Here is a 19129-nt window from a genome sequence, read left to right as displayed (position 1 = left end):
AGGTAAATGGAAACATTACTCTCTTGAATTCTTCTACTTGTAAGCAAACTTCAAACACTGAGGAGCTGATAGAAGGAAAATACATCTTAGACTATAATGGGAGACCTATCTATTAAACCAGCACCATGGATGAGGGGCCCTTTTTGGGAAACTCATGGGACAGCCCCTTGGAGTTGTCTATTCATTTCACAATGAGCTTTTTTGTTGTTGTTCGAGATGGAGCCTCGCTTTGTTGCCTAGGCTGGAGTGCAGTGGCATGATCTTGGCTCAGTGCTACCTCTGCCTCCCTGGTTCAAGTGATCTTGTGCCTCAGCCTCCTGGGTAGCTGGAATTATAGATGTGTGCCACCACGCCCAAATAATTTTTTTATGTTTAGTGAAACAGGGTTCCACCATATTGGCGAGGCTGGTCTTGAACTCCTGACCTCCGGTGATCCACATACCTCAGCCTCCCAAAGTGCTGGGATTACAAGTGTGAGCCACCACGCCCAGCCACCGTGAGCTCTTATTGAATGCCATCCACATCTACTAGAAACTGGCATTATAGTGATGAATAAGATAGTGTCCTTGAGAGTTTAGAAGTTTAGAATAGAAAACCAACATATAAATAGATTATTTTAAAAGAAATCCTAATGTGATTAGTTTACGATCTTTTGTTTATTCATTAATTTGTCCATTCCTTAACGTAGCAACCAGGGAGATCCTTTTAAATGTGATATAGATCATGTTACTGTTCTCTTCACGCTCCTCTAGTGACTCCTCATTTCACTTGGAGTAAAAGCTGAAGGCCTTAGGATGGCCAGCAAGGCCCTGCAGACTTGCCCCACTCTTCCACATTTTGTTGTCTACTACTTGCTCCTTGGTGGACTTCTTGCCGCTGCTTGAACAGTATGAGGCATGTTCCCCTCTGCTTGGCAGACCTATTCCCTGGAGTGTCTACATGACTTGTTCTTTTACCTCCTTCACGTGTTAAGGAATGCCTCCCTTGATTATCTTATTTATTGTTGCAACCCTCGGCTCCACCCAGCATTATCCATTTCTCTTTCCCTGTGCTATTTTTCTTCATAGCACTTCTAACTCACTGTATGATTTACTTCTTTGTCCTGCCATGAGGGTAGGACTTTGCCTTCTCTGCTGTGTTTTCTGCATCTAGAACAGTGTTGGCACACAGTAGGCATTCAGTAAATATTTGTTGAATGAATGAAATCAACAAACACTTAATGCCTTACTAACAGGCAATGTGTCAGATTAATTATTTGGTAGAACTGGGAACTAAGTGCAGTGAAATGGGAACATGAAGGGAGCAGAATGGGTGCAGTGGCTCACATCTCTAATCCCAACGCTTGAACCCAGGAATTCAAGACCAGCCTGGGCAACATGGTGAGACCCTGTCTCCGCAAAAAATTAGCCAGGCATGGCAGTGCATGCCTGTAGTCCCAGCTACCTGAGAGGCCAAGGTGGGAGGATTGCCGGAGCTCAGGAGGTTGAGGCTACCATTGAGCTGGACTTTGAATAATAGGAGGTAGTCAGGGGAAGAAGGGTGAAAAGGGTTCTCAGACTGAGGGGTAAGTCTTGGGGAATGCAGCTTGTCTTTATTGTAGTTGCTTGGGCCTTGGCTCTCCTTAAGGTAGATTAAACATTCAGAAAACAGAGTTGAAGTTTTTTAGCCCTTAGAAGGTTTGAGCATAGATTTTAGTAGCAAAATTCTATAGTTTAGTTTCAGAACAAACAAAACAGTTTTGAGGGAGTTGAAAATTACCACAAATTTAGTGGCTTCAAACCACACATTATTGTGGGGTTTTTCAACCTTGGCATTATTCATATTGATATTTGGGGAGGTATAATTTTTTGTTATGGGTGCTGCCTTGTGCACTGTACCATGTTTACTGGCGTCACTGGCATCTACCCACTGGCTACTAATAGCATCCATCCCTAGTTGTAACAACCGGAACTATCTCCAGATATTGATTGCTTTAATGTCTCCCGGGGAGAAAAACTGGCTTCCATTTGAGAACCATTACATTACTGTTGATGGGACGTTTAGCAGCTTCACAGATGATTTGGGGAGAGATTTATACCTTAATAAAGTAACCATAGTCGTGAATCTAGAATTGGGTCAAAAAATATAAAATTGTTGGTTCCTTAAGAATTCATATAACTCACTGTAATGATGGTAGAAATAAAGTGCTTTTAAAGTAGTTTGGGCTCTGGGTAATGTAGAAGGGTTTGCCAAGGATGAGATACTTCAGCCTGGACTTACAAGAATAAGATTTGTATTGGAGAAGGGCACATCTGAAATAAAGGAGTATCATTACGAAAGGCCAGGACATATTCTGTGTAGTCCTGGGAGCTGCATGATGGGGAGGGAAAGGGAAGTGAAAGTGCATTTTAGAGAACCTTATGTGTTATATGTGAAGGGGTGTAGGCTTGTTTTCCTTCACTATGCTGGATTCATTTTTTTTTTTTTTTGCTGTGTAACAAATTACTACAAACTTACCTGCTTAAAACGATATGAATTTATGATTTCACGGTGAGTCAGGAGTCATGGTTTCAGTGGAGTTTTGTGTTCATGCTCTCAAAGGGATGAAATTAGGTGTCAGCTGGCTATAGCCTCCTCTGGAGGCTTACTAGGGAAGGATCTTCCAGGCTCTCTCAGGTTGGTGGTGGAATACGTTTGCTTGTAGTGAATATGGCTGAGATCCTCCTTTTCTTGCTAGCTGTTGGCCAGGACCATTTTCAACTCCTAGAGGCTACTCTCAGATCCTTGTCATGTATAGTTCTATAACAGCTGTTTGCTTCTTCAAGGCCTCCAAGAAGATCTCTCTGGCTTAGAATCGTTCTCTTCAGTTGGCTAAGATGGAGTCTTATATAATGGAAAGTAATCAAGGAAGTGATTCTCTCATCACCTTTGCCATGTTTTATTGGCTAGAAGCAAGTCACATTCCACCCACACTCAAGGGGAGGGGACAACAGAAAGGGGCAAGAATTTAGAATTCTATCTACCAGATTCACCTTCAGATTCATGAAGGCAGTGGCCAAGTCTATTTTTGCTCAGCAGTGAATCTTTGGTGCCCAGCACATAGTAAGTGCTTTATAACATTTATCAAATAAATGAAATCAATGAATGAATATTTGCTAGGCAGTTGAGTGCTATTTACAGCGTAAGCTCCTAAACTGGTAATTTCATGTTGAAAAACAGTCTAGTTCCTTTGGCATTATTTATATTCTTCACTCTAGGTAAAACTAATAAACATAGGCCGGGCGCGGTGGCTCAAGCCTGTAATCCCAGCACTTTGGGAGGCCGAGGCGGGTGGATCACGAGGTCAAGAGATCGAGACCATCCTGGTCAACATGGTGAAACCCCGTCTCTACTAAAAATACAAAAAATTAGCTGGGCATGGTGGTGCGTGCCTGTAATCCCGGATACTCAGGAGGCTGAGGCAGGAGAATTGCCTGAACCCGGGAGGCGGACGTTGCGGTGAGCCGAGATCGCGCCATTGCACTCCAGCCTGGGAAAAAAGAGTAAAACCCTGTCTCAAAAAAAAAAAAAAAAAAAAAAAAAAAAAACTAATAAACATTTTGACCTGAGATCTTAAAACCTAAAATTGTTTATTTTCACATGTGTCAGTCAAATGTATTATGTCAGAGAGACAACACTCACTTGAAGAATAATTTAGGTGCTACATTGTACTGAACTGGCAGTTTTCTTGTAACAACTGAGTGTTGGCAGGTTTGAAGTTTTGGGGGTGGTAGGTGGTTAGGTTGTTAGGAGTTTCACAGCTATTGCTAGCACATAAACATTATTTCAAAACACTTTGAAAATACAGATTGTTTTATAATGGCTGAATAACAATATTTTATTCTAACTTGTACTTAGAAATGTATACTTTGGTGTGGCTTATACTTAATAGTTCTTCAACCTTATAGGAAACATCTTTTGAGTAAAATTTAGATTTTTGAGTTGTCCATTGGTAAAGTGCCATTTTATCTGTACAAAATGAGATTTCTGACACCAAAGTCTGCGTTTATTCAGTAAATCCTTGCCATTCAAAATGGGGTTAAGAGAGTCCTAGGATGTGCCAGGGTGTATTGGAAGCTACAAAATAACCATGGTACATTTTCCTGAAGTATCAATTTTGGTGGTATATTTGAAGGTAGACATGTTTTTTTTCTGTTAAAACAAACATAGGGAAGGGGGCACAGTGGCTCATGCCTGTAATCCCAGCACTTTGGGCGGCCAAAGTGGGAGGATCACTTGAGCCCAGGAGTTTGAGACTAGCCTGGGCAAGATGACGAGACTCTTGTCTCTACAAAAAAATTTAAAAAATTAGCTGGATGTGGTGGTGCATGCCTGCAGTCCCAGGCTACGGTGGGAAGATCGCTTGAGCCCGGGAAGTCAAGTCTACAGTGAGCTGTGATCATACAACTGCACTCCAGCCTGAGTGACAGAGCGAGACCCTGTCTCCGTAAACAGACAAACATATATATATAGGTGCAGTGTAGTATAAAATAGAATACAAAATATGAATGGATTCTAAAAATTAATTTTTTACTTATGATATGTTACTGTAGGTGGCTCTTCTAGGTTGTCTCATACCTTGCTTTATGGTCACTGTCCCCCTTCCCTTCAGGTGTGTCTGTGGAGAGGTTTGAGAGTCACTCTACCAGGCTCCTTTTAACTGGATCTTGGTGGATGGTAAGATTCTGAGGCATTTCAGGTGGAGGTTGTGGCATAAGGCAAGAAAATCAGGGATCAGGGTTCCTTTGTCTGAGGGAAACATTTGATAGGAGAAGAGACCTTGCCTCCTGGTAGGTTACTGGGAGGCTGGTCTCTGATGACTTAATCACTCATAGGGGCCTCAGCAGGACAGGTGGAATGACAGAGATGGTGGAGCTTCTTTCTCCACATAGTCTTTTATCTATTACGGGCTTCTTCCCATAATTCAGAAGTGTTCTAGAGAAGGCCAGGGCAGAAGCTGCAAGTGCTCTTGAGGCGAAGGTTCAGAATTTCCACAACATTCCTTCCACTGTATTCTGTTGGTCAAAGCAAATTGCAATGTGAACCCAGATTCAAGGGATGGGGAAATAGACCCCACCTCTTGATGGGAGGAGCTTCAAAAATGGTGATCTTAAAAAGTCTACCTTGTCTCTTTGGGCAAGATATTTAACTCTTTCAAGCCTTAGTTTTGTTTTTTTAAGTCTATATAAAATGAGGTTAGTATTAATACCTACCTCCTGAAGTGGCTGTAAGGATTAAATATGTTGTTACATGAAAAGTGATTAGTTTATCTCATGGTAAGAGCTCAGTAAATGTCCTGTGTTAACTGTTTCACTGTGTTTCTTCCTAATGAAAGCATAGCTATCCTTAAATACCTCTGCCTTCCGGGCCGGGCGCGGTGGCTCAAGCCTGTAATCCCAGCACTTTGGGAGGCCGAGGCGGGTGGATCACGAGGTCAAGAGATCAAGACCATCCTGGTCAACATGGTGAAACCCCGTCTCTACTAAAAATACAAAAAATCAGCTGGGCATGGTGGCGCGTGCCTGTAATCCCAGCGACTCAGGAGGCTGAGGCAGGAGAATTGCCTGAACCCAGGAGGCGGAGGTTGCAGTGAGCCGAGATCGCACCATTGCACTCCAGCCTGGGCAACAAGAGCGAAACTCCGTCTCAAAAAAAAAAAAAAATACCTCTGCCTTCCTTTCTGAAGCCTTCTGTTATGTTCCTGTGTCTCTTGGAAAACATACTGTCTTCATATCTCATTTGGTGGTGGGTTTATCTTGCTGTATGTTGCTGTTCCCTATGTATATGACAGAGCTCCTCTGCTGAAGTTTGTAAGTAAACTTCTGGAGGGACAGGTCAGTATTTATATAATTTTTCATAGATGATTTTGGGAATTAATCTCATTCAAAAGAAGATAACTCATTTATGTTGTTTTAATCTAGTAAGCACTTTTAGTCAAAATATGGAAATAAAAATGTAAAAAGAAGAAGCAAACTCTCCAGTTACATGGTCTCACTATTTACTGCTGAATGAAATTGGGCATATTCACATGGAGAAGATTTCGATTCCCTGAGGGGAAAAAAGCTCAATTTTTGCTAGTCTAAAAAATAAATGAAGGTTTAATTTAGAGTTAAATTGGAGAGAGTTAGAGAAAGAGATTTAAAAGCAATAAAGTGTGTTTTATTTTAATGGTCACTTCAATTATTTTCAAATTCTAGGAGTTATGAATTCTGAACTTTAACTAGATCAAGGAATATTGAAATCTTAATAAAAAATAAAAAAAAAGAGTCTGTTGGTTTTTATAAATGGAAGACATTATATATAATAAAAAGCCTTTTTCCCCTCACTTGTAATTGTTCCTTGTTGTGGAAAATAAATGTGAGCGTTCCTATGACACATTTAAGGACTTCTCTACAGGAATTAGGTTTAACTTGTCTCATACTAATAGTGTGAAGTCGGGGTACAGTGTGGAAAGGTAAAAAAAAAAAAAAAAAAACAAAACTCACATCTGCTGTTACATGTTGTTAACTCCCTTAGCAGACATTAAATCATTTCAAGTACAATAATAGTGTAGGAGGTAAATTAACTAACCATTAACAATCTTATAAATACACAATTAACATGCCAACATTTATATGGCACATTGATGGGGCAGCAGTAATTTTTGATTGGGAGTTTGCAGACCTTTGAGAAGCCTCAGGCTGCTGCCTATTCTGACAAGTTTTCACAGATTGCAGGTGAGAGGGTAAGAAGTCTGCTGAGCAGAGGAAGTAAGCAGAGAGTGTTTTGAAAAAGCACAGGAAGGGGAATTTCCTTCTAACCATTGGGTAGACTTGAGCATTGTAAGGCATATTGTGGCCTATCTTAGGTCCTTAGAGACTGAAGAAGTATAGAGCAGGCTTGTTTGCTCATAGTGAGTTATTTGAAGAAATAGAGTATTTCAGGTATAGTCTTGTAACTGAAGGTACATGAGTCACTAGGGATTTTTAAGAATATTCTTAGACCTAACTGGATATTTAAAGTAAACCCTTCCTCTGTGATTTCAGGTCAGCAACTAGATGATCGCTGAAGTTCTTTCTTGTGTGAAATTTTGTGACTTTTATTTTTTTGAACAACCATTACATGCACTGTTTCTTGCTGTTGTACAAGCACCGTTGTTAGTGGAGGGGAGCAAAGGGTTTATTCTACTGTGTAACACATTTGCTGTCTTATGTCTTTCACAGAGACCCATGGGAAACATTTTCTCTCAGGTCTCAGAACCAAATAAGTACAATGGGCTTTTAAAAAATTGCGTTCAGCTGGGCGCGGTGGCTCACGCCTATAATCCCAGCACTTTGGGAGGCTTAGGCAGGGGGATTACCTGAGGTCAGGAGTTCGAGACCAGCCTGGCCAACATGGTGAAACCCCATCTCCACTAAAAATACAACAATTAGCCGGATGTGGTGACGCATGCTTGCAATCCCAGCCACTCAGGAGGCTGAGGCAGGCCAAGATCACACCACTGCACTCCAGCCTGAGTGACAGAGTGAGACTCTGTCTCAAAAAAAAAAAAAAAAAAAGAAAATCTTGTTCATTATGATATTATAACTTTGTCCCTCTTTGTTCTGAGAAGCCCTGTGGTGGAGTGGTTAAGATCTCAAGCTCTTGAATTTGATTCTTAGTTCTGAGTATTAGTTGTCTGGCTTTGGGCAAATTTCTTAACGTTTCATTGTCTCAGTTTTTTCATAAGCCATTATAAATAAAGTTTGCACATGAGCATATGTAAAATTATCCAAAATTAAGACTTGGTGCCGATCAAAACCTACTAAAAATTATTCCCGTGTTCAGGGCATGTTCCTAGTCACCACAGGCAGGTTTCATGATCATTAATGAACATAGACGGGTACGTAAAGTGAGAACAGTATCCAAAGCGCATCTGAAACCACCCTTAGCACTTAGTAGAAACAGTATATGTTTGTTGAATATTTATTCATTTGAAGTATAAAAGGAGACCCACCCAGTATATTAAAAATGCCTGTGTTGGCCTGGCATAGTGGTTCACACCTGTAATCCCAACACTTTGGGAGCCCAAGGCTGGTAGATTGCTTGAGCCTAGGAGTTCAAGACCAGCTTGGGCAACGTGGTAAAACCCCATTTCTACAAAAAATACAAAAAGTAGCCAGGCATGGTGGTGTGAGTCTGTAGTCTCAGCTACTTTGGAGGCTGAGGTGGGAGAATTGCCTGAGTTTGGGAAGTCGAGGCTGCTGTAAGCTGTGATCGTGCCTCTACACTTCAGCTGGGGCGATGGGAGTGAGACCTTGTCTCAAAAAAAAAATTGTTGTGTTGTTTTGAGACATCTCTTGCTTTCCTCCTACTGTACGTGGATTTCCCCTATTGCTTCCATATTTAGTAAAACAAATCTTTATGCTGTAAACAACCTGGTGTTAAAAAGTGGGAGAAAGCAGCTGTGAAAAGTGGGAAAGCTTAGGCAAGGTGATGTTGTTTATCTATGGCCTAAAGGTATATAAAAAGGCCTATCTTATTATTTTGAGACAGTCTTACTCTGTCGACCAGGTTGGAGTGCAGTGGCGCAATTTTGGCTCACTGCAACCTTTACCTCCCAGGTTCAAGCGATTTTCATGCCTCCGCTTCCCGAGTAGCTAGGACCGTAGGCACATGCCACCATGCCCCGCTAATTTTAATATTTTTAGTAGAGATGGGTTTTCACCGTGTTGGCCAGGCTGGTCTCCAACCCCTGATCTCAGGTGATCCGCCCACTCGGCCTCCCAAACTGCTGGAATTACAGTCAAAAGCCACTGAACCTGGCCTTGTTATTTTTTTGAGATGGTGTCTTGCTCCGGTGCCCTGTCCGGAGGGCAGTGGTGCAATCTCGGCTCACTGCAACCTCTGCCTCCTGGGTTCTAGTGATTCTTGCACCTCAGCCTCCCGAATAGCTGTAAGTGCATGCCACCTTGCCCAGCTAATTTTTGTATGTTTGGTAGAGATGGGGTTTCACATGTTGGCCAGATTGGTCTCATCCTCCTGACCGCAAGTGATCTGCCTCCCAAAGTGCTGGGATTACAGGTGTGAATCACTGTGCTCAGCCAAAAAACGTCTGACTGTCTCAGAGAATCAGGAGTTGGTAATATCCAGGGAAGGCATTCAAGGCCTGAAGAGACAGCGTTTGTGAAAGTGTAGAATAGCATTTCTAAACTATGTTTTGTGGAACCCTGTTATACATTGATATGTTTTAGTATTCCTATAAAAAAACAATATAGATGAAGTAAGTTTGGAATATATTGTCCTTGGAAGTTATTGTGTTACTAGATTCCTCCCTCTGGGAGATTCACAGTACACGGAGTACATAGTTTAAAAGCAAGAAGAAAGCCTCTTTAACTTGTTTGAATCTGGTGTTTCCTAGACTTTTTTTTAAACTTAAAAAATTTTAATTTGTAAAATATACATGGTATAAACGATATGTAAAATTTACCATTTTAACCATTTTTAAATGTGTAGCTCAGTGGCATTACATGCATTCACATTGTGGTGCAGCCATCACCACTGTCCAGCTCCATAACTTCTCCATCTTCCTAAACTGAAATGTACCCATTAAATACTTTTCCCCATTACTCCCGTCCTCCAGCCCTTAGCAAGTGCCATTAGATTTTCTGTCTCTGTCAGTTTGACTACTTAAGTACCTCATATAAATGGAATTATACAGTACTTGTCCTTTTGCAACTGGCTTATTTCACTTAGCATAATGTTCTCGAGGTTCATCTGTGTTGTAATGTGTCAGAATTTCCTGTGTTTGAAGGCTGAATAATATTCCATTATTTGTATATACCACATTTTGTTCATCCATCCTCTACCATGTATTGTTAATTGCAACGTAGTATTGTGTTATATGTATGTGTCATGGCATGTGTGTACTATTGTAGGTTCCTTTCAGAGTTTCAGTATTAGAAATTATCCTGAGATAAATATTTGACACAATTAGCTCCTTAGAGGAAATCCTAGAACTAAGATTGCCCAGATAATATTCATGTTTTATATTTTGGTAAATATTACCAAATTACTGTCTAAAAAGTCTCAGTTTTCATTCCTTCATATTGTGCATGAGAGTGCCCATTTCTCTGAACCCTTGCCAGAGTTAAATTTTTTAAAATCTGGGCCGGGCACGGTGGCTCAAGCCTGTAATCCCAGCACTTTGGGAGGCCGACGCGGGTGGATCACGAGGTCAAGAGATCGAGACCATCCTGGTCAACATGGTGAAACCCCGTCTCTACTAAAAATAAAAAAAATTAGCTGGGCATGGTGGTGCGTGCCTGTAATCCCAGCTACTCAGGAGGCTGAGGCAGGAGAATTGCCTGAACCCAGGAGGCGGAGGTTGCGGTGAGCCGAGATCGCGCCATTGCACTCCAGCCTGGGTAACATGAGTGAAACTCCGTCTCAAAAAAAAAAAAAAAAATTTTTAAAAATCTTTTTGATCCTTGCACAACTGATCAGAGTACAATTTGTTTTTATCCATAACCTGAATGTCTTTGTCTTGGAAATCAAACATAGCTTTAAATGATAATTTGCTCCCCTTTGGGAGATTTTAAAAAATATTCTCTTGGGTTTTGAGAAGTACTCTTGTTAGAATAAGTTGATAGTGTCCCAGGGTGACAATTTGGAAGGGCACATTGAAGAGATGCTCTTGTATTAGGAAAAAAGGCAATCCTTTATTTATAATCACACTCTTACATCTGGCAAATTCACATATGACTTATCTCTACAACAAAATTGGATAGTCCTTGGAAGTTAGACAGCAACATTTATTGAACTCTTGCCATGTGTAACAGCCTTTGTTGCCAGAAGGGATATGGTGTTATGGACCCTGTGGCACTTAGAGTCTAAGTCTTTAAGTCCACATAATGGTAGATAAAAAGGGATATATACAATAGTATGTTTTCCGGGGCAGTCCTTTGGGAGTTCCATATTAGAGCTTGTAGGGACTAAATATTTTTTGAACGAATCATACGGATTTCCTAAATGTATGAAGTCATGGTGTCCTAATAGAGATGATAACTGCTGTTGTTGAGGCATTTGTTCTGGAAGGATAAAGTTGAGAAGTTGGTGTGTGCTTTCAGAGTGTTTGCCCATTCCTCTTGTTTTCAAAAGAATTGATCTATTTCCCTAGAAAAGATTTTATTATTGAGGGTACTTAAGTATATTTTTGTTGCTTTGTCTTTTGCCATTTGACTTTTTGGTACCAGAACACCTATTGAATGTGTGATCGCTTCTTGGCCTTTGGCTGAGATCAAGTGTATTAAATGTGTGGCTTCTCATTAAAGCCCTTGTTTTTGCAAGGGAGAACTATTTAATATGAATTTGAAAGTACCTGCCTGTCTGCTGGTAGACTAGTTGCCTTCCTTTCATGCAAGGAAGGCAGCTTATTGTAATTGCTATAGAGGATGTTTGCAGCTCTGATCTGTGATACTATGATTCCGTAAATGCTCTCAATTATAAATAATTTTGTAGTGTATACATTTTTATGGTTATAGAAAGTGTTTGTATTTTACAAGTAAAATTTAAATGCACACTGTTAATTTCATAATTTTTTTCTGATCAATATCCTTAAAATGGTAAATTGACACTAATGTTTCAGGGACCAAATATCTCAGAAATTTGATGCTTAAAAGAATCCCATGGTATTAGGAGAGGTACTAGATCTGTATTAGGATACTCACTTTTTGATTCAGGATACCTTCCTCACTTTTGCATTTCCTATTAGTCTCAGAGTAAAATAAGTACTCAATGAGTATAGTAAGAGGAAAAAAGTGAAGATTAATGTAATTTGCTTGATTAGAGATGCTCCTCAGTTAAACTTCTCTATAAGCTCAGTATCTTTAAGACCCACTAGGTGATGTCAACAGAGTGATGTGTTTCCAGACAACAATTTTCAAAACCTTAGTTAGCTGTAAGGATTTATTAGCTAGATTTCCTCTCTGTGTTCCATTTCTAGGAGAAACAAATTACAAGGGAATCTGGTATTGTAAGTCCTTCTAAAAATAAATAACTTCTAGGACTGTTCCTGGAAACATAATCCAGCTTTCATTTTCCTTGTACTTCACAATGATTTTGTAGGGGCAGGGAAATCACTCAGATGGCCTCCAGTGTCCTCTATCACAAAGGAAGCACAGACTTATTTTATGTGCCATGAACTTACTAAAGACAGATGGAATATTGGCATATTTTAGGACTACTTTAAGCAAAAATTGATGGTTGAAGTTACTGATATTTTATAATTATTAGTAGCTAATATTTATTTAATTATATGCCATGTATTTTTTTGAGCACTTTACCTGCATTGTCTTATATATATCCTCTCATCCCTGAAGCTTCCATTCTATAAATGAAGGGGAAAAAAAGAGGCTTAAAAAGGTTAAATATTTTGACCAAGATTATATAGCTAACAGGTAATAGGGCCAGGATTTGAACTCAGTTCTGCCTCTAGGGCCTACTACCTAACCATTGTTCTGCAATATTTTCTTTGTTGAGTATTTTCACTTAACTGAGAGGGTGCTATCTTATTACTAGAATAAATATTATTACAGTGGTTTTTATTTGTTTATTTTTTAGCTGTTTTGTTTTGGAAGGCAAGGTCTCACTATGTCATCTAGGCTGGAGTGCAGTGGTGCAGTCATAGCTCACGGCAACCTTGAATACTGGGGCTCAAGTGAATACTGGGGCTCAAGTGATCACTCTGCCTTAGCCTCCTGAGTAGCTAGGACTACAGGCATGTGCCGCCATGCCCAGCTAATTTTTAAAAAATATGCATTTTTTATAGAGATAGGGTCTTGCTTATGTTGCACATGTTGGTCTTGAACTCCTGGACTCGCTTGAGCCTCCCAAAGGGTTTAGAGTACAGGTGTGAGTCACTGTGCCCGGCCTCATTACAGTTTTAACAGGACTGAGGAAGCAGTTTTTATAATTTTCTAAAATAAGAAGTTGATTGTATAGTAGGTAATTTTGATTGTAAGTTTTATTTTAAAAGCACAGGCCAGGCGTGGTGGCTCATGCCTGTACTCCCAGCACTTTGGGAGGCTGAGGCAGGCAGATTACCTGAGGTCGGGAGTTTGAGACCAGCCAGACCAACATGGAGAAACCCCGTTTCTACTAAAAATACAATATTAGGTGGGGGCATGGTGGTGCATGACTGTAATCCCAGCTACTTGGGACGCTGAGGCAGGAGAATCACTTGAACCCAGGAGGTGGAGGTTGCAGTGAGCTGAGATCACGCCACTGCACTCCAGCCTGGGCAACAAGAGTGAAACTCCATCTCAAAAAAAAAAAAAAAAAAAAAAGCCCAACTATCTTGAAAATACATTCACTGAGCAAAATTAATTTGGTGGTACATTTTTATAAAATCCCTAGTAACTCAGAAAGCATTGTCTGTGCTCTTTTAAACACTTCACAGCCATATGACAGGAGGGGAAATGTAAACTGATGAATACAGTTTTGTACTTTAGCACATCATTTGAGGAAGATACAACTTGTTCCCCCATGGCCTTATAAAGTAATGAGAAGATTGCATGATAGAGAAGGGAGAAAGAAAGGAAAAATTATTAACAGTAGCTATATGCTTTGAGTGGCCTAAGCAGTTGCTATGATTTGTTTTGCAAGAGTGTAAGCCTTCCTTTCTGATTCCAGGGAGATCTCATTGACTAGAGCTGCAGCCCCTAGTGCTTATAAGGATTTCCTTTCAGCTTAGACTTAATTCTTTTAAGCTCCACAGTACAGGAATAAATGTTGATTTTCAAGGTGGCATTTTACTACACTGAATTTGTTTGAAAAATGATTCAGTCATTTTCTGCCTTATTCTTAAATATTTGCTGTGTACATCATGTTTCTAGGTAGGTGAGCTCGTGAAACAATATGAAGAGGAGAAAATAGCCTTTTATGGAAATTGGCCCACAGAAAGGATGGCCTTCTTGGACAATCCAACTATCATTCTAGCTCATATTCGACAGTCACATGTGACCAGTGATGACACGGGAATGTGTGAGATGGTTCTTATTGATCATGATGTTGACCTAGAGAAGATTCATCCTCCTTCAATGCCTGGAGACAGTGGGTCAGAAATTCAGGGAAGCAATGGTGAGACTCAGGGCTATGTATATGCCCAGTCAGTCGATATTACCTCAAGTTGGGACTTTGGTATTAGAAGACGCTCAAACACAGGTAAACATTGTGTTCTAGTCATGTCTTCTGAGTTTTAAATCAGTAAATAATCTTATGGAATAATGCATAATGTTGGAATAGGCTTATTGGGGAAGTTTCTGTGTATTAATAGGAACAGGCATGTGTGAGACTAAGAGTGAGTCTAAGCAACATCTCCATCTATACGACTGTGATTGGAGAGGGCCTCTAGAATGTTATTAGAAGTAGACAGAAGAGGGATAGGTGGAAAAGTTGGCTAGGAGAGACATGTTGGATGTTTCTAACAAGTCATCATGTAGAAAGGCAAGTGGACTGGCTTTGAGTGTCTTCACAGAGCAACATTAGTCCCGGTAGGTAGGCCACCTGGAGACAGACTTCAGGTTGACATAATAAAGAACCTTTCATACAGAGAGGTGACCACCCAAGGAGAGCAGGCACTTCTTGCCCCTGGAGGAATTGTGGGGAGTAGGGGAATGGGGAGACACCTGAGTATTTGTTAGGGCTGGTTTTAGTAGGAATCTATACACAGGGTGTGAGATTAGAAAAAGGGCCCCTGTTTTTGATACTTTGCCTTTATTTCCTTAAATTAATCACCCGTTGATTTTTCTGGCTTGAAAACACTCAGCTTTGGTATACATGTATTTAGTTGTTAGCTTTAAAAGCTTATTGCCCATTTTCCCACTTACATTTTTTGGTGGCCTTTCAAGGGGAATGTGATGAACCAAGGACTTTTATTTTACTTAGACAAATTACTTAGAATACACATTGTAGTTATAATATGACAGGTATTCTAGGAGATAATTTTTTTTTAGATAATCAGAAAATATAATCTCCAAATTAGCAGCAGTAACTTGCTAACTCACAGGAAAGGTAATGGCAAGGAGATATAGTAGAACACTGAAAATACACATTCATTTTCATGGGCCAAATGTAAAATGCACATAAAGGGATATTGGAGGTAGAACTGTATACAGTTTACAGTGAAAGGCACATTCAGGTTTTGGTTCAGAATTCAGTATCTGTGACATAAGAATAATTTGCTCTCATGATGAAAATAATTAATAGCATTTCCCAGTATCTAAAGGAACTTTTATCAAAATAGGATTTGAGTGAAGGTTTGAATATAATTTAGAACCATTGATTCTCAGTTCTCTAGTTGAAACTGACTTCCTTGCAGGTTATTGAGATGATATCTTATATGACAGGTTGAATGTATTTCAGTAGAAGAATGCTGCTAAATTGAGAGCTTTATGATTATATTACTTTGGCTGTACCCATCACATTTATTAATTGCAGTGGAATGTATTTTTCTTCAATGGAATTTGGTTAGATATAGGGACATTGTCAGAATGCTCTTCCCAGCATAGTTTAAATTTCTGGTAAGATTATTTTCAGTGTTTCCCAACCACAATGCTAAGGCAGAAGTGTATAATTTCCTACCTTGAAAGAGGCTGAAAAAGAAATTTATTTTCTGTTAGAAATATGCTGGGATAGAAAGTTGACTAGCAAGAGAAAACTAATTTCAAGAGATGGCATCAATTGTGACTGTCTTTTCCATTGTGGTCTCTGTATGCGGCAGTTAAGTGGGGGCTGGATGGTATTTCTTTAAAGGATCAGTTCACTGATTTTTGAAGGTTGATCAGCCAGTGGCAATATAATCACAAATGCCTAATTTTAGGTGACTCTTGTTGGAATTTCTTTAGGTAGCGCTTAGATGCTAATAATTAATTGAGATTGTGGGTTGCGTTAGTGACCAAAGAATTTACTTTTTAATCCATGCAGCATATCTTAAAATTTTGTAAAAGAAAAATTGTTCTTTTTAAGATTTGACTAATGTTACAAAGATACAAATCATTTATTTTACTACCTATAAACTGTTTCAGCCCACTGAAGAAAAGCTATGCTAATTTATATAGCTTTGACATTTTATAATTTCCATGATTTTTAGATAAAGGATTTTATATTTAAAACTTTAATAGTCTAGTCTGAGTTCATTTATCTTTAATTTTTGAAATGGGTAGAGTAATTCATAACAGTAATTTTATTCCTGTAATGTAATATTCACTTCAGTTCATTTGTGCATTAAAATTCCTTTAAGACCGTTATTAATGATTTATATAATGAAATGTCATATTAATCACAGAAGTTTTCACATTTTATTATTCTCTTCCATGTTAATACTATCTTTATGATCACTATTAGTGTTTTATATCCTCTAATTTCAATTATAAATCAAGAATATTTTCATGTTTTTGTTGGTATTTGCTTTTCAGGGGTGCCACCTTTAAAATTTTATGACTTTTTCTCTACATATGCAATATAAAACATCTTTATTCATGTAAAGGTAGTTAATTATGTCTTTGTTTATGGTAAACTTTCATTGACAAACTTATAGTTATAATATTTCTTTTCAAGCTCAAAGATTAGAACGACTCCGAAAAGAGAGACAAAACCAGATCAAATGCAAAAATATTCAGTGGAAAGAAAGAAATTCTAAGCAATCAGGTAAATGGAAATGATTTTAATTCTTAATTTGAGATTTATGTATTTAGTTTATTATGTAAGAACTTTTAATTCATTCTTTTAAATCCTCTGGGCAGATACCTCTTGTGTTTTGAGCTTTGAGCTCTTTCACTTGTGTGCCTTGGCCCTCTGAAGCTGTATGCTCTTTAGGGCTTGGCTTTTTGGCTCTCCTTCACTCTGGGTCACAGGGATTGTTGCGTGCAGGGGACATTTTTTACAAGCTGTCATGTCAGTACTTTTTTCTGATATTTTTTCAAAAATATCATAGGCCCAGAAGTGGCCTATTTTTTTTTGTTTTGTTTTGAGATGGGAGTTTTGCTCTTTTTGCCTAAGCTGGAGTGCAGTGGCATGATCTCGGCTCACTGCAACCTCTGCCTCCCGGGTTCAAGCGATTCTCCTGCCTCAACCTCCTGAGAGGCTGGGATTACAGGCGCATGCCACCACACCTGACTAATTTTGCATTTTTAGTAGAGATGGGGTTTTACTGTGTTGGCCAGGCTGGTCTTGAACTCCTGACCTCTAGTAATCCACTCACTTTGGGCTCCCAAAGTGCTGGGATTATAGATATGAGCCACTGTGCCCAGCCAATACATATCTATTTTTTGAGACAGAGTCTGGCTATGTCACCCAGGCTGGAGTGCAGTGGCACCATCTCAGCTCACTGCAACCTCCACCTCCTGGGTTCAAGTGATTCTCATGCCTCAGCCTCCCAAGTAGCTGGGACCACAGGTGCATGCCACCATGCCTGGCTGATTTTTGTCTTTTTAGTAGAGACAGGGTTTCACCGTGTTGGCCAGGGTGGTCTCGAACTCCTAACCTCAAGTGATCTACCTGTCTCGGCTTCCCAAAGTGTGTGCTGGGATTATAGGCATCAGCCACTGCACCCAGCCCCTATGATATTTTGGACAGGCTTCTAGGTTGTAGATTTCCCTTAGCAGTTCCAACCTAGACTTTTCCTTGCCTCATTAGTGGCCCTAGTAACAGTCTTTTTTGTATATATGCAAATTCTTTTCCCTTAGTATAAAAACCATTATGTTGCTGGTATTATTAGCATTTGGTGTATATTTTCATATAGTATGTTTATAAAGGCTGGGCATCTTATGTACTTTCAAGCTTCAGTGTCAGCAAGAAGAAAAGTCTTGGGAAAAAAACAGTTGCAGAAATAAAATGCTATTAAAATATTTTGTAGGCGTTATATCATGTTTTCTAGACTTTCTCTTTTTTTTCTCCATTAAAAGAAATGTCTGCAGTCTGTCTTCTATATCCTCCTAGCACCTCCTACCATCATATTGGCATCTAATAGATGCCTAATAAATATTTGTGGATTGGTTCCATTGTTACATGATAATCAAAAGGTTAAAAATACTAAGGTTTATTATAGTAACAGCGGCCCAAATGTGGTGCTCTACTGGGTACTTTACATGCATTACCTCCATTGCAGTGATCTTGCAAGGTGTAGATATCGTTGCTGTTGTTTACAGATAAGATAAAGACTTAGAGATTTGATGAAGTTGCCAAAGTTACACAACAAGGAGGGTAGTGTTATAATGAGGTGTTTTATGTCCAGCTGTGGCTGCATGTAAAGGCCAGTCTCTCTGCCTTAAACCACACTCTAAAGTGCTTCTTGATGTCTCCTACTATGATTATAAACTAAGGTATCCTCAATAGGTATGATTTTCTTCATGACTACTACTAGGTGATGACTGTAGATTTTGAAGTTCCATTTTGCTTGTTTTTCTTCATTATATCTCATTCTGACTTCTTGAATGCAGTAGTTCTTCTTGAAATTCTCTTTAGTTTTACTCTAAATACTTTCAAAATCTCACTAGACTAGCTTCTTCTGTTGATCCAGTTAATGTTTCTCTTTGTTGTATTTAATATAAACTGAAAATACTTTGTATCACTTATTCACTGTCTTAAAATTTTTTATATATCTTAATGTAGTTCTTATTAATCTTTCTTGATCAGTGAATACAGAACCAGTTTATCTAAGCTCCTCTGTCTCTCTACCCACCCTTTATTTGCTTTCTTCACTTCCATATCTTAAAAAAATTATAAGTTAAACATACAGTGAGGCAAAACGCTGTGGCTCACACCTGTAATTCCAACACTTTGGGAGGCCAAGGCGGCAGATCACTTGAGGCTAGGAGTTTGAGGCCAGCCTGGCCAACATAGTGAAACCCCATTTCTAGTAAAAATGCAAAAAATTAGCCAGGAGTCAGGCAGATCACTTGAGGTCAGGAGTTTCAAGATCAGCTTGGCCAACATGATGAAACCCCGCCTCTACTAAAAATACAAGAATTAGCTGGGCATGTGCCTATAATTCCAGCTACTCAGGAGGCTGAGACACAAGAATTGTTTGAGCCTAGGAAGTGGAGGTTGCAGAGAGCTGAAATCGCACCACTGCACTACAGCCTGGGCAACAGAG

The 19129-nt window shown here is 39.4% G+C and overlaps 1 protein-coding gene and 1 pseudogene across 12 annotated transcripts in view; both read left to right on the top strand.

Moving 5' to 3' along the window:
• The window catches only part of MAPKAP1 (MAPK associated protein 1), a 267688-nt gene that overhangs the window by 22107 nt on the left and 226452 nt on the right, over positions 1–19129 (top strand). For 11 of the 12 annotated variants that reach the window (XM_032257252.1, XM_032257248.1, XM_032257249.1 and 8 more), the window contains 2 exons: positions 13872–14199; positions 16594–16683. The exons of the other annotated variant lie outside the window; for it this stretch is intronic. In XM_032257252.1, coding sequence (XP_032113143.1) covers positions 13872–14199; positions 16594–16683 — 418 coding nt within the window. The remainder of the gene's footprint in view (positions 1–13871; positions 14200–16593; positions 16684–19129) is intronic. 12 annotated transcript variants of the gene reach the window in all.
• On the top strand, positions 11251–11417 carry LOC116536056 (annotated as a pseudogene).

This window comes from Sapajus apella, unplaced genomic scaffold (assembly GCF_009761245.1).
Source record: "Sapajus apella isolate SASKATOON/1434 unplaced genomic scaffold, GSC_monkey_1.0 scaffold97, whole genome shotgun sequence".
In the NCBI taxonomy this organism is placed as follows: domain Eukaryota; kingdom Metazoa; phylum Chordata; class Mammalia; order Primates; family Cebidae; genus Sapajus; species Sapajus apella.
This window is presented reverse-complemented; position numbering and strand designations above follow the sequence as displayed.